Source organism: Phyllobates terribilis, unplaced genomic scaffold (genome assembly GCF_046119375.1).
Source record: "Phyllobates terribilis strain yellow unplaced genomic scaffold, ASM4611937v1 Scaffold_5__5_contigs__length_657084704, whole genome shotgun sequence".
Lineage (NCBI taxonomy): Eukaryota > Metazoa > Chordata > Amphibia > Anura > Dendrobatidae > Phyllobates > Phyllobates terribilis.
The window spans coordinates 3,053,026-3,066,051 of NW_027362765.1; the positions used below are offsets into that span (position 1 = coordinate 3,053,026).

The window sequence follows — 13,026 nt, forward strand, 5'->3', positions numbered from 1 at the left end:
AATAGTACGCACCAGGCCATCACCTCCGGTTCAGTGAGGGCTCCGGCACTGATCGCGGGTCACTGATGGGTGGGCATGACAACCCTGGGTCTGTAATGATCGCTATGAGCACCACCTAGTGGTCGGCGCTCATAGCACAGGAGCATTTCTGCTACATAGAGATGATCTTATCATCACCTCTATGTAGCAGAGGTGATTGGACAGTTGCTGCTTCTAGTCTGCTATGGAGACTATAGAAGCAAGCAAAAAGTGTAAAAAAAAAAAAATGTTTTTTAAAAAAATAAAAAAAATGTAAAAGTTTAAATCACCCCCCTTTCGTCCGATTCAAAATAAAATAATAGAAAAAAAACACATACACATTTTTGGTATCACCGCGTTCAGAATCGCCCGAACTATGAATATAAAAAAAGAATTAATCCAAGCGGTAAACAGCGTAACGAGAAAAAAGTACTAAACATCAGAATTACATTTTTTGGTCGCCACAACATTGCAATAAAATGCAATAACGGGCGATCAAAACATCGGATCTACCCCAAAATGGTATCAATAAAAATGTCAGCTCGACATGCAAAAAATAAGCTCTCATCTGGCCCCAGATCCTGAAAAATGGAGACGCTATGGGTCTTGGAAAATGGCGCCATTTTTTTTTTTTTTAGCAAATTTTGGATTTTTTTTTCACCACTTAAATAAAAAAGAACCTATACATGTTTGGTATCTACGAACTCGTAATGACCTGGAGAATAAGAGTGGCAGGTCAGTTTTAGCATTCAGTGAACGTGGTAAAAAAAATTAAAAATAAAAATCTGCGGTATTGCACTTTTTTTGCAATTTCACTGCACTTGGAATTTTTTCCCCATTTTCTCGTACACGATATGGTAAAACCAGTAATGTTGTTCAAAAGTACAACTCGTCCCACAAAAATTAAGCCCTCACACGGCCATATTGACCAAAAAATAAAAACGCTATGGCTCTGGGAACAAGGAGAAAAAAAACAAAGATGCAAAAACAGAAAATCCCAGGGTCTTTAAGGGGTTAATGTTTTCAAAAATGGGGAAGACGGGAAACATTCATATAGACGGCCGGTGGAGATGTAGTCAGTGATGGACTCTGGCCAAATATGTTTCTAGAGCCTTAGTAAAAGATGAAGATGTCGTCCTCATCATGAAGTAGTTATTTCTCATGTCACGTGTAATGAATATCTGTTGCAGTATTACTAATGCCGATTCCAGTGTCAGTAAATGAGACGAGAATTAGCAATAAGGAAGATGAGTCTATGAGAAAGGTATTCAGCTACAGACTCCAAGGAAGAAATTACTTGTTGTCTGTGTCCTAAAATATTTAGGTTTTATTACTAGATGTAAAGAAGAAAACTAAATACTGTAAAATAATAAATCTCCTCATATGTTTCCCTTATTATCTCCAGTAATTGTATTATTACACAGGATTTTTATGATGTTACATCGGCTCATCTTCTTCTCATTCAGGTCTCTACAATATCAGATCCTCTCAGTGAAGATCTTCTACATAAGAGAATCTTCCTGATTTACCCATCAAGGATGGATATGGACAGAGACAAGATGGCGGAGAGGATATTACACCTCACCCTAGAGATCCTCTTCCGGATTACTGGAGAGGTGAGAGATTCTGATGACATCACATTACATCATTCTTATCTATGGGAATAACAGATGGACAGAACTGGAGAGGTGAGGACTCTGGAAATGTCTGTAGTGAGATTTATTAATGTGTCTCTACATAACCAGGATTACACAGTAGTGAAGAAGACCTCTAGTGAGCGCTGTCAGGACCCTGTGTCTGAAGGATTGGGAAGACCCCTGAGCCCAATGACAGGGCCTCTACCTCACCCTCTGATGCATGAGGACATCAATGACCAGAAGATCCTAGAACTCACCTACAAGATGATTGAGCTGCTGACTGGAGAGGTAATACTGCTGGGAATGCTGGGATATTATACAGTAATGCTATGAAGGGAAAGGGGGGTGACGTTATCATTGTATGTGTCAGGTTCCTATAAGGTGTCAGCATGTTGCCGTTTATTTCTCCATGGAGGAGTGGGAGTATTTAGATGGACACAGAGATCTGTACAAGGATGTCATGATGGAGGTTCCCCAGCCCCTCACATCACCAGGTACTCTTCCTTCCTTTGTTTACCTTGTCTCTGCCCCCTTGATGATGTTACAGTCACGTGACCATTTCTAGCATTTCTATTGGTGGGTGGCCTGTAGCTGATTTTTGCCCTTAGTTTGCCCTGAGCCAAGATGGCGGATTTGTTTACCTTGTCTCTTCCTCTTTGATGATGTTACGGTCATGTGACCACTTCTAGCGTTTTTATTGGTGGGAAGAGCTGATTTTGCCCTTAGCTTGCCCTGAGCAAAGATGGCCGACTTGGCAGCACGCATAGGTTCTCTGGGGCCGGGAATGAGCATGTGGACGGTTGGTCATGTGTCTCTGGCGTCACAGGATGTCATTCTTCCTGACCTGTGGCCTCTCGAAAACGCCCCCTCACTGTTCCTCTGCCGGCCTGACACAGCCCACATGCGCCGGTGATGCCAATTAAGCATCAGAGGCGCTCCTATAAAACTCCCCCTTTGCACACTCCTCTCCACATGCCCCCGGAAGCAGCATCTAGCGAAACATGTGTTGGGCCTGCACTTTGACACGGAGGGACAGCACAACTCCTGGATACACTATGGGTGAGCAATAATTTACATTTGGGGACCTGTTAGCACTTTAGAGAGGAATATAGGAGCGGATTCTTATACCCTTGTTATATACCTTGTCATAATACTGGGACCCAATTTTGTTACTTTGCAAAAGGACCTTAACTGTACCAGATGCACTTTATCTTCCCTCTGTTGCCTTCGTGTTATTCTTTTCCCCTACCTTGCCTCTCTGCTCAGTCCTTTGTTTATCCCGTTATTGCCTCCAAGATTTGTATAAGCTGTCCACAATGTAACCGATTATTAAACGGAATTGCATTTTGCACACTAGCATGGATATTCTTGGTGTTCTTATTTGGACTCATTATTTTTTGGTTTAAATTTGCATATGGAGTAGAAGGCCCTTCCTTAACTATGTTGATGTCCTGGTTGTGTCCTTTTATTTATTATAAAGATCTGTACAAGGGTGTCATGATGGAGGTTCCCCAGCCCCTCACATCACCAGGTAATAGACAGGACTAAATACACATGGCCTATAATTATCTGTATGTAAAGAATGAATTCAGTCCCTGTATGTGTTTCCTCCAGATCTATCCAGAAAGAGGACAACAACAGAGAGATGTCCCCGTCCTCTTCTTCCACAGGACTGTAAACAAGAAGACCCCAATGTTCCTCAGGATCATCAGGTAGATGGAGAGAAGGTGTCATGAGATCTCCCCTATGATGTGTAGACGGCTGTGAAGGTCTTGTGCTCAGTCTTGTTTTATACACCAGTATTTTATGTTTTATACTTGTGCAATGAGAACGGTGGAGATGGCAGGATTAGAGCTGATGTGACTTCTTCTCTCTGTGACTTTTTTTTGTTTCAGGGTGAAGGTCTGACCCATATTAATATTACAGAGACATATGTGAGGGGTGATGAGTGGTGTAAAGAGGAGATTCCTATATATGACTATCCGGGTGAGTAGTAACCACTAAATGTAGAGAAGTCACCGATTATTCTCAGTCACCGGCTGTGGCTGCTTTATCATTGGTGTAGGGTCTGCTGTATCACAATCGTGTGATCACCATTTTGCCTCTAGACCACAACATTTTCCTCCACCCAAAACTTTTCAAATGACTTTGGGTATTGAAAACCCTTTGAAACCTGAACAATCCACCTACACTCTGATATTAGAATACGCTGACCGTTACCTGCCCAGATCTGTGATTTACAAAGCCAAATGACAGCGTACGTAGAATGTGCTGACAAGTTAGAAAATCACTTGAAGAAAAATTACGATGGACCTCTTAGAGAAAGCGGAGGGTAATGATGCTGTTGGCTTTCTAGAATCCTGATATCTTATTGAATGAATCTGCCTTCTCTCCCTTCTGTGCTGCTGAATGTGTTCATATGGTCCCTAAAAGACCAGGTCCAGCCTTTCTGGCCAAATTCTGCTTTAATAATCGACAATATTCTTCTTGAAACTCTTCTGATAGAAAGCCCCATACTCCAATTACCCCAGAGAGGTTTCACCACTAGTTACTCATTTTTACTGATGAGGACTGTTGAGTTTGATCATTTCAGTAGATGTGTTATTGTCTATACTCACAGTTTTTTAATACAGTAGTTAGTGCCCAAAATACTCTGATTTAACCCCTTCCTGCAGCCAGTTTTGTTTTCCTAATCAGGCCCCATTTTTTAAATCTGACGTGTGTCACTTTATGTGGTGATAACTTTGGAATTCTTCACAAAGGATAATAGGAAACAAATGGATCTTACAAATTATTTTCCAACTTCTCTTGAATCCAACAATACCCTGTATATGGTTGTACACTACTGTCTGGGCACATTTCAGGGTTAAGAAGAGAAGGAGCGACATTTAGCTATTTGAATGCAGATCTTGCTGGAATAGTTTGCAGACACTATGTATTGAGGGCACTGTTCATGGTCACCTGGCAGCTCAAAAGATGGCTGCCACAAACAGATTTGCCACTCTCTACTCCGTTTTCCAGATCCCACTTATTGATTTGCTCATCACCCTTTAATCCCTCTACATGGATCTGGACTTACATAGAGACCCCTAGACTTGGACCACGGTGTTACCTGCTGTTCTGTGGTGTGAGATGGGAAGAATAGTAGTCAAGTAGCCGGGTCAGAACCATGAGGGCAGAGAAAAATCAGAAGACACAACAGTAGTCAGTAAACGGGCCGGGCTCACAACAGGAAACAAATACACAAGCCGAGAGCTGAGCACAGAGGACTGAACCCGAGGAGAACAAGGCTGTATCTGGCGGCTTCCAGCAATATGCTCCGAGCTTTAGTAGGGTGTGGTGCTTTCTGATTGGCTGAAGCAGGCAGCAGGTTACTCCAGCTGGACAGCACACACACCCATACTGCAAGACTGGATGGTGCAACTGGTCCCAGCAACCCTAATCTTAGTGGCTGGACAGAACCTGTGCCACCCAGAGCTTCTGGTTCCTATGTCTCTTCCATAACCTGTGCCGCCTGCAGAATGAATAAGGCGGCTCCTGGTGAGAGAAGCAGACGTCGCAGGAGCAGATCCCAGAGGAGATGGGACACACCATTTGCAGAAGCCCTAATATAATAAAATGGCAGAAAAACAGAGCAGTAGAAATCCCCATAAAGTGATTCTATTTTGGACATTATAACTCTCATTGAATTAATCTACAGGAGTAGTGACTATTTTGACTCCACAGCCACTTTCAAGAAATTATCATGCAGTGGATGTTGCAGAGTGAAAATTACAAATATGCCATTTTATTCCCCAACACATAGTGCCCAGATTGTGCTCCAGGAGACTAAGTTAAGTGGGATCTTCTCACTATAGTAATGCCAAATACATGGATGCTAAATGTAATTTGGGTACACTGCAAGGCTCAGAAGCGAAGGGGGATTTGACTTTGTGAGTGGATATTGGTGGATTGGTTTATGGAAGCCATGTTGCATTTCAAGATCCTTTGAGCTGCAAATGTGGAAACCTCTGTTGTTCCACTAATAGATGATGAACCAGAGTGGGGACTTGTTTTTTGTGAGATGAGTAGAAGTTTTTATTGGTATCATTTTTGCCAACATAACATTGTTTGGTGGCTTTTTATTCCTTATTTGAGGGGCAGAATGAACAAACAGTTGAATACCACGCTCCACTGGTTCATCCTATGAGGTTTCTGTGATTGAAACAGCTTCAAATCTTAATCAGCCAGACATGTAGATTTGTTAAGCAAAGACACATACAGTTGTGCTCAAACATTTACATACCCCGGCAGAATTCTTGCACTCTTGGCCTTGTTCAGAGAATATGAATGATAACAAAAAAACTTTTTCTCCACTCATGGTTATTGACTTGGTAAAGCTATTTATTGTCAAACTACTGTGTTTTCTTTTTTTAAATCTTAATGACAACCAAAAACATCCAGATGACCCTGATCAAAAGTTCACATACCCTGATGATTTTGGCCTGATAACATGCACAGAATTTGACACAAATGGGTTTGAATGGCTACTAAAGGTAACATCATCACCTGTGACCTGTTTGCTTGTAATCAGTGGGTGTGCATAAAAGCTGAGTGAGTTTCTGGAATCCAGACAGACTCTTGCATCCTTCATCCAGCCACAGACGTTTGTGGATTGTGAGTCATGGGGAAAGCAAAAGAATTGTCAACGGATCTACGGGAAAATGTAGTTGAACTGTATAACACAGGAAAGGGATACAAAAAGATATCCAAGGAATAATGCCAGTCAGCAGCTTTCAAGCTATGATTAACAAATGGAAAATCAGGGGCTCTGTAAAAACCAAACCATGGTCAGGGAGGCCAGTGAAAATTTCGGCCACAACTGCCAGAAAAATTGTTCGGGATGCAAAGAAAAACCAACTAATAACATCAGCTGAAATTCAGGAGTCTCTGAAAACTAGCGGTGTGGCTGTTTCAAGATGCACAATAAGGAGGCACTTGAAGAAAAATGGGCTGCATGGTCGAGTCGCCAGAAGAAAGCCATTACTGCGCAAATGCAACAAAGTATCTTGCCTACAATATGCCAAACAGCACAGAGACAAGTGTGGTCTAGCAACAAGCTCGGCTGTATGCGGAGGTAAAACTCAGGATACTGTCTCTTTAAATTTTCGGGTTAGTTTATTTAGCAGTTATAAACTAACCTCGAGTCCATAAAGAAAAACACAGCCCATTCGGCTAAAGAGACAAAACAAACTACAAAACTTGCAGCAAAGTCCATATCCTGGGCCAAGGTCTGGCCACACACAATTAGTCACACACTGGTTCAGCACAGTACGTGTGAGCTCCTTTCTGTAGCAGAGTTTACCCGGGTACTGAACCCACCTGAGTGTCAGGGCTAGCTATTTAAAGCCCAGATTCTCCCTTGATTGGGAGGTAGGGTGGATAACGTCCCTCCCACCACTTTTGTTATCCACTTAAAACATTCCCTTGTAAATGTGGTTCTCTTAACCCTCTCTGCACCGATTGTGCAGGAGAACTTGCATGTTTTCACATGACTGATCTTAAGAGTCTCAGCGACAGATACCTCCCTTCAGACACACTACCAGTGACTTTATCACACAAGCCTAAAAACTTCTGGAACAAGGTAATTTGGAGTGATGAGAACAAAATTTAACTTTTTGGCCACAACCATAAACATTACATTTGGAGAGAGGTCAACAAGGCCTATGACGAAAGGAAGACCATTCCTAATGTAAAGCACGGAGGTGGATCGCTGATATTTTGGGGATGAGTGAGCTACAAAGGCACAGGAAACTTGGTAAAAATTGAAGGAAAGATAAATGCAGCACGTTATCAGCAAATACTGGAGGCAAATTTGCACTGATCAGCCCGGACTCTGCGCATGGGATGTAGTTGGACGTTCCAACATGAAAATGATCCAAAACACAAGGCCAAGTTGACCTGTCATTGGCTAGAGCAGAACAAAGTGAAGGTTCTGGAGAGCTCTGGGGAGATCTCAAGCGCGCAGTTCATGTTAGACAGCCCAGGAATTTACAGGAACTGGAGGCTTTTTGCCAAGAAGAATGGGCATCTTTACCATCTGAGAAAATAAAGAACCTCATCCACAACTGCTACAAAAGACTTCAAGCTGTCATTGATGTTAGAGGGCGCAATACATGGTATTAAGAACTGGGGTATGTTAACTTTTGATCAGGGTCATTTAGATGTTTTGGTTGTCATTAAGATTTAAAAAAAGAAAACACTGTAGTTTGACAATAAATGGCTTCATTCATATTCTTTGAAACAAGGCCAAGAAAGGAAAAATTCTGCCGGGTATGTAAACTTTTGAGCACAACTGTACACTATTGTGTTTGTGTTGACTTGTGAATGTATGTGTTTTTCTTTGGCTGGTCAAGAAGGACATACTATTATGTGTATAAACCTGAACGTTGACTTCTCTTGGTCTGGAAACAATAATGTTTGTTAATATGCTAATTAGATATTGTACTAAAGCCAGCTAATTATTTACAAGAGTCCCCCTGCTATACCAACTATGTAAATTGATTAAATGCACAAACAATTAGACCTGAGCCCTGAGTAATAATATCATCCCTTATCCTTGACCTGTGGATGTGTACTTTAAAGGACAATTGTAACTATTTAAGGGACATATGCCTCTGTAGCAGTCAGAATTGAAAGAGAGAATCAAAGATCAGAAAGATTTCAGGACATCAGCTTGGTAGCATGGTTCCATCCAGAGAGGCACAGATTTGGATTCTACATGATTCCGGCCTAAGAGTACATGGCCCTGACTGGAAGGATATGGATCTGCTCCATTCACCATCAGAGAACCCATGGATACATTTGGGGAGACCAGGTTGGGACGATGAGATTGCCTGGCCCCATGGACATGTTGTTTGGGGTTGCCAGGTGGGACCCTCCGGTCACCTGAAACCCATGGAGACATTCGGAGAAGCAAGATTGGGACCCACTGGTCATCTGACCCCATGAAACTCTCGGAGACCAGGCTGGGACCCTCGGGTCTCCTGGCCTTGTACCTTGATGGACAGTCAGCTTCCAAAGCTTGACGCTACCTCCTGTCTGTGGGGGGCTGCCAAAAGTGGGGCCACTGGTTGAGGTAGTTGGCCCTTGAAGTCCCAAAGTCACAGCTGTTCTATCCCAGGCGGGCCAGAGGAAGGGTGAAACTGTGTAATTTTGCACTAACTTGGGTATTTGCTGGGACTGCCCTATGTGTTTATTGTCTGGTTCAATAAAGTATTGCCACACTATTTTACCCTGTGTTGTCTGAGTAGTATTATGCCCATGGAAGACCGCGGGTCTTCACAGTTTCTTATTAGACTATGAACTGTCATTGTCTTGGTGAATAATTCCATATTTTTACATAACTTGCTATTTTTATGGAGAGTTTAAGTAGAAATGTTCAAAAATATAAAATTCAAGGATATTTTTTGTTCAAAAATAATTTTGTTTTATTCTTGACAGATGACTGTACCAGGAGATCAGAGGGACAGCTGGTATCTCCAATTTTTAAATCAGATGTTCTTGAGATCCCACAGGATACAATTGAAGTGAATGCCATTACTCCAGATATACCATCATCCCTTCACAGCAAAGAGCTGTCATCATCTGATCTTTTGAAATGGATCCTGACTTCTGATTCATTACCAACTACTAAGGAAAATCTAAGTCACAAAATAAGCATTAAAAAACAAATTGCTCCTAAAGCAAAGATGCAATTTTCACGTTCAGAATATGAGAATAGTTTTCCTCTTGAAAAGTGGTTTCTTAAATATCAAAAAATTCATAAAACGGAAAATGGATTTTCTTGCTCCAAGTGTGAGAAATGTTTTAGCCAGAAATCAAATCTTGTTAGGCATGAGAGAATTCACGCAAGAGAGAAGCCTTTTTCATGTTCAGAATGTGGGCAATGTTTTAGCCATGAATCAGATTTTGTTTTCCACCAGAGAACTCACACAACGGAAAAGCCTTTTTCCTGTTCAGAATGTGGAAAATGTTTTGTGAAGAAATCATCTCTTTATAGTCACCAAAAAATTCACACAGGAGAGAAGCCTTTTTTCTGTGCAGAATGTGGGAAATGTTTCAACCGGAAAAGTAATCTTGTAATACACCAGATAACTCACACAGGAGAAAAGCCTTATTCGTGTTCTGAATGTGGGAAGTGTTTTAACCACAAATCAAATTTTGTTAAGCACCAGGGAACTCACACAGGGCAGAAACCTTTTTCCTGTTTCGAATGTGGGAAATGTTTTAACCACAAATCAAATTTTGTTAAGCACCTGAGAACTCACACAGGGGAGAAGCCTTTTTCCTGTTCAGAATGTGGGAAATGTTTTAGCTATAAATCAGATTTTGTTAAGCACCAGAGAACCCACACAGGGGAAAAGCCTTTTTCCTGTGCAGAATGTGGGAAATGTTTTAATCGGAAAAGTAATCTTGTGATACACCAGATAACTCACACAGGTGAGAAGCCTTATTCATGTTCAGAATGTGGGAAATGTTTTAACAATAGATCATATTTTGTTAAGCACCAGCGAACTCACACAAGGGAGAAGCCTTTTTCCTGTTCAGAATGTGGGAAATGTTTTAACCAGAAATCAAATCTTGTTAAGCATAAGAGAATTCACACAAGGGAGAAGCCTTTTTCATGTTCAGAATGTGGAAAATGTTTTAGCCATAAATCATATTTTGTTAAGCACCAGAGAACTCACACAGGGGAGAAGCCTTTTTCCTGTTCAGAATGTGGTAAAGGTTTTAACGATAAATCAAATTTTGTAACTCACCAGAGAACCCACACAGGGGAGAAGCCTTTTTTCTGTTCAGAATGTGGGAAATGTTTTAACGATAAATCATATTTTGTTAAGCACCAGCGAATTCACACAGGGGAGAAGCCTTTTTCCTGTTCAGAATGTGGGAAATGTTTTATCCAGAAATCAAACCTTGTTAAGCATAAGAGAATTCACACAAGGGAGAAGCCTTTTTCATGTTCTTAATGTGGGAAATGTTTTATCGATGAATCAGATTTTGTTATGCACCAGAGAACTCAAACAGGGGAGAAGCCTTTTTCCTGTTTAGAATGTGGAAAATGTTTTGTGAAGAAATCATCTCTTTTTAGTCACCAAAAAATTCACACAGAGGAGAAGCTTTTTCCTTTTCAGAATGCCTTCATCATGTTCTTAATGTGGGAAATGTTTTTCATGGAAATCAACTCTTAATAAACATCAGAGAAGTCACACAGGGGAGAAGCTCTTTTCATGTTCAAAATGTTGGAATTGTTTCAACTTAAAATTGTATATGAAAGGAGTTGTCCACTACTAGGACAACCCCTTATCATTCCTCATGTTTGACCTCGTTAAAATAAAAACACTCATAATCACCTTCCGTGTCGGCGCTGTTCTAGTGGTGTTGATACTCCCATTCCCGGGGCTCATGTGAGGTTGTTACATCTCACGAGCCCTGCTTTCAATCTGCTTCACTGTCGCTGCCTTCGGACATGTTGAACAGCAACAGCAAGCCAGGGCTGCAGATGCTCTCTGACTTCCTCTTAATGTTCGATTTGTTCGAAGGTGGGGACAATAACACCAGCACTGATTGGGCGCAAGGTTCACAACAACCTCACATGAGCCTTGGGAACGCAAATGCTGACACTGCTGGATTGGGAAGTTTGTCTAATTTTGTTTTTATTTTAACAGGATCAAACATGAGGAATGAGAAGGGGTTGTCAAAGTAGTGGACAACCCCTTTAAACATCAAAAATCACACATAGAGACTAGTCATTATCATACCTAGTGTGTGAAAAATTATTTTCTGGAAAATTTGTTTTTTGTTGACCATCAAAAACAAAGAAGGGGAGAGAAACTATATATGTGATTGACAAACTGTTCAAAAACAGATAACAGACAGGTGTATAATTAAATGAGAAAGATATATTACTTTAAAACTGTATTTTTTAAACTATAAGACACTTTAAGCAAGAAAATAATCTTACTAATAAGTGAACGCATCTTTTAGACTGCAGGCAGATTCCTGTGACAGAGGAGAATAATGAGACCGTGTCCTTCCTGATCACTGAAAGAACTGCTCTCTCTCCGCCAGCCCCACACTTTTCTAACTGATTGGTGCAGAGCAGGAGAGGAAGGTACAAGGACTTGCACAGAGGCTGAATGTCCGAAGTGAGCAGCTGAAGAACCTTCTACCCGACTAGCTCACGGACCTTCCAGATCATGTAATGAATCACATGACCTTGAAGAAACTACAAAATGGGTTCATGTACAGTACAGACCAATTGTTTGGACACACCTTCTCATTTAAAGATTTTTCTGTGTTTTCATGACTATGAAAATTGTACATTCATACTGAAGGCATCAAAACTGTGAATTAACACATGTGGAATTATATAGTTAACAAAAAAAGTGTGAAACAACTGAAAATATGTCTTATATTCTAGGTTCTTCAAAGTAGCCACCTTTTGCTTTGATGACTGCTTTGCACACTCTTGGCATTCTCTTGATGAGCTTCAAGGGGTAGTCACCAGAATTGGTTTTCACTTCACAGGTGTCCCCTATCAGGTTTAATAAGTGGTATTTCTTGCCTTATAAATGAGGTTGGGACCATCAGTTGTGTTGTGCAGAAGTCTGGTGGATACACAGCTGATAATCCTACTGAATAGACTGTTAGAATTTGTATTATGGCAAGAAAAAAGCAGCTAAGTAAAGAAAAACGAGTGGCCATCATTACTTTAAGAAATAAAGGTCAGTCAGTGCAAAAAATTGGGCAAGCTTTGAAAGTGTCCCCAAGTGCAGTTTCAAAAACCATCAAGCGCTACAAAGAAACTGGCTCACGTGAGGACCGTCCCAGAAAAGGAATACCAAGAGTCACCTGTGCTTCTGATAGGCTGGGTGCCCACGTAGCATTTTTCAAGCGTTTATGCTGCGGAATTTCCGCAGCATAAACGCTTGTGAAACGCTAGGTAATCCGCACCCCATGGTCCCCAAGGGGATTCCGCATGTTCTATGCACATGCTGTGGATTTTTCCGCATCGTTTATGCTGCGTACAAAAATCCGCAGCATGTCATTTAATTTTGCGGAAGCGCAGCGGAACTCCCGCCATTAACTTGCATTGAGATGCATAGAAACCGCGACTGTACATTTGTACAAGCTTCTTCTATGCATCTCTATATGCGGATAGTACCCAGTTCTGAAGGAGAGAAGACTCTCATCCAGACCTGGGTACCATTGTACCTGTAAAAAAAGAATAAAATAACAAATAAAGTTTATACTCACCTTTCCGAAGGCTTCTCTCTGAATGCCGGCATCGCTGAAGGACCTTCGGTGACATCACAGTCATGTGACC

The 13,026-nt window shown here is 41.3% G+C and overlaps 1 protein-coding gene across 4 annotated transcripts in view; it reads left to right on the top strand.

Moving 5' to 3' along the window:
• The window catches only part of LOC141271706 (uncharacterized), a 35,461-nt gene extending 23,412 nt beyond the window's left edge, over positions 1–12,049 (top strand). For 3 of the 4 annotated variants that reach the window (XM_073681783.1, XM_073681785.1, XM_073681784.1), the window contains exons 2-8: positions 1,485–1,634; positions 1,764–1,943; positions 2,026–2,149; positions 3,136–3,186; positions 3,270–3,367; positions 3,551–3,641; positions 9,138–12,049. In XM_073681783.1, coding sequence (XP_073537884.1) covers positions 1,557–1,634; positions 1,764–1,943; positions 2,026–2,149; positions 3,136–3,186; positions 3,270–3,367; positions 3,551–3,641; positions 9,138–10,666 — 2,151 coding nt within the window. In that variant the 5' untranslated portion in view covers positions 1,485–1,556 and the 3' untranslated portion in view covers positions 10,667–12,049. The remainder of the gene's footprint in view (positions 1–1,484; positions 1,635–1,763; positions 1,944–2,025; positions 2,150–3,135; positions 3,187–3,269; positions 3,368–3,550; positions 3,642–9,137) is intronic. The other variant, XM_073681786.1, reaches the window with a different exon arrangement.
• Positions 12,050–13,026: the final 977 nt, after the last annotated feature.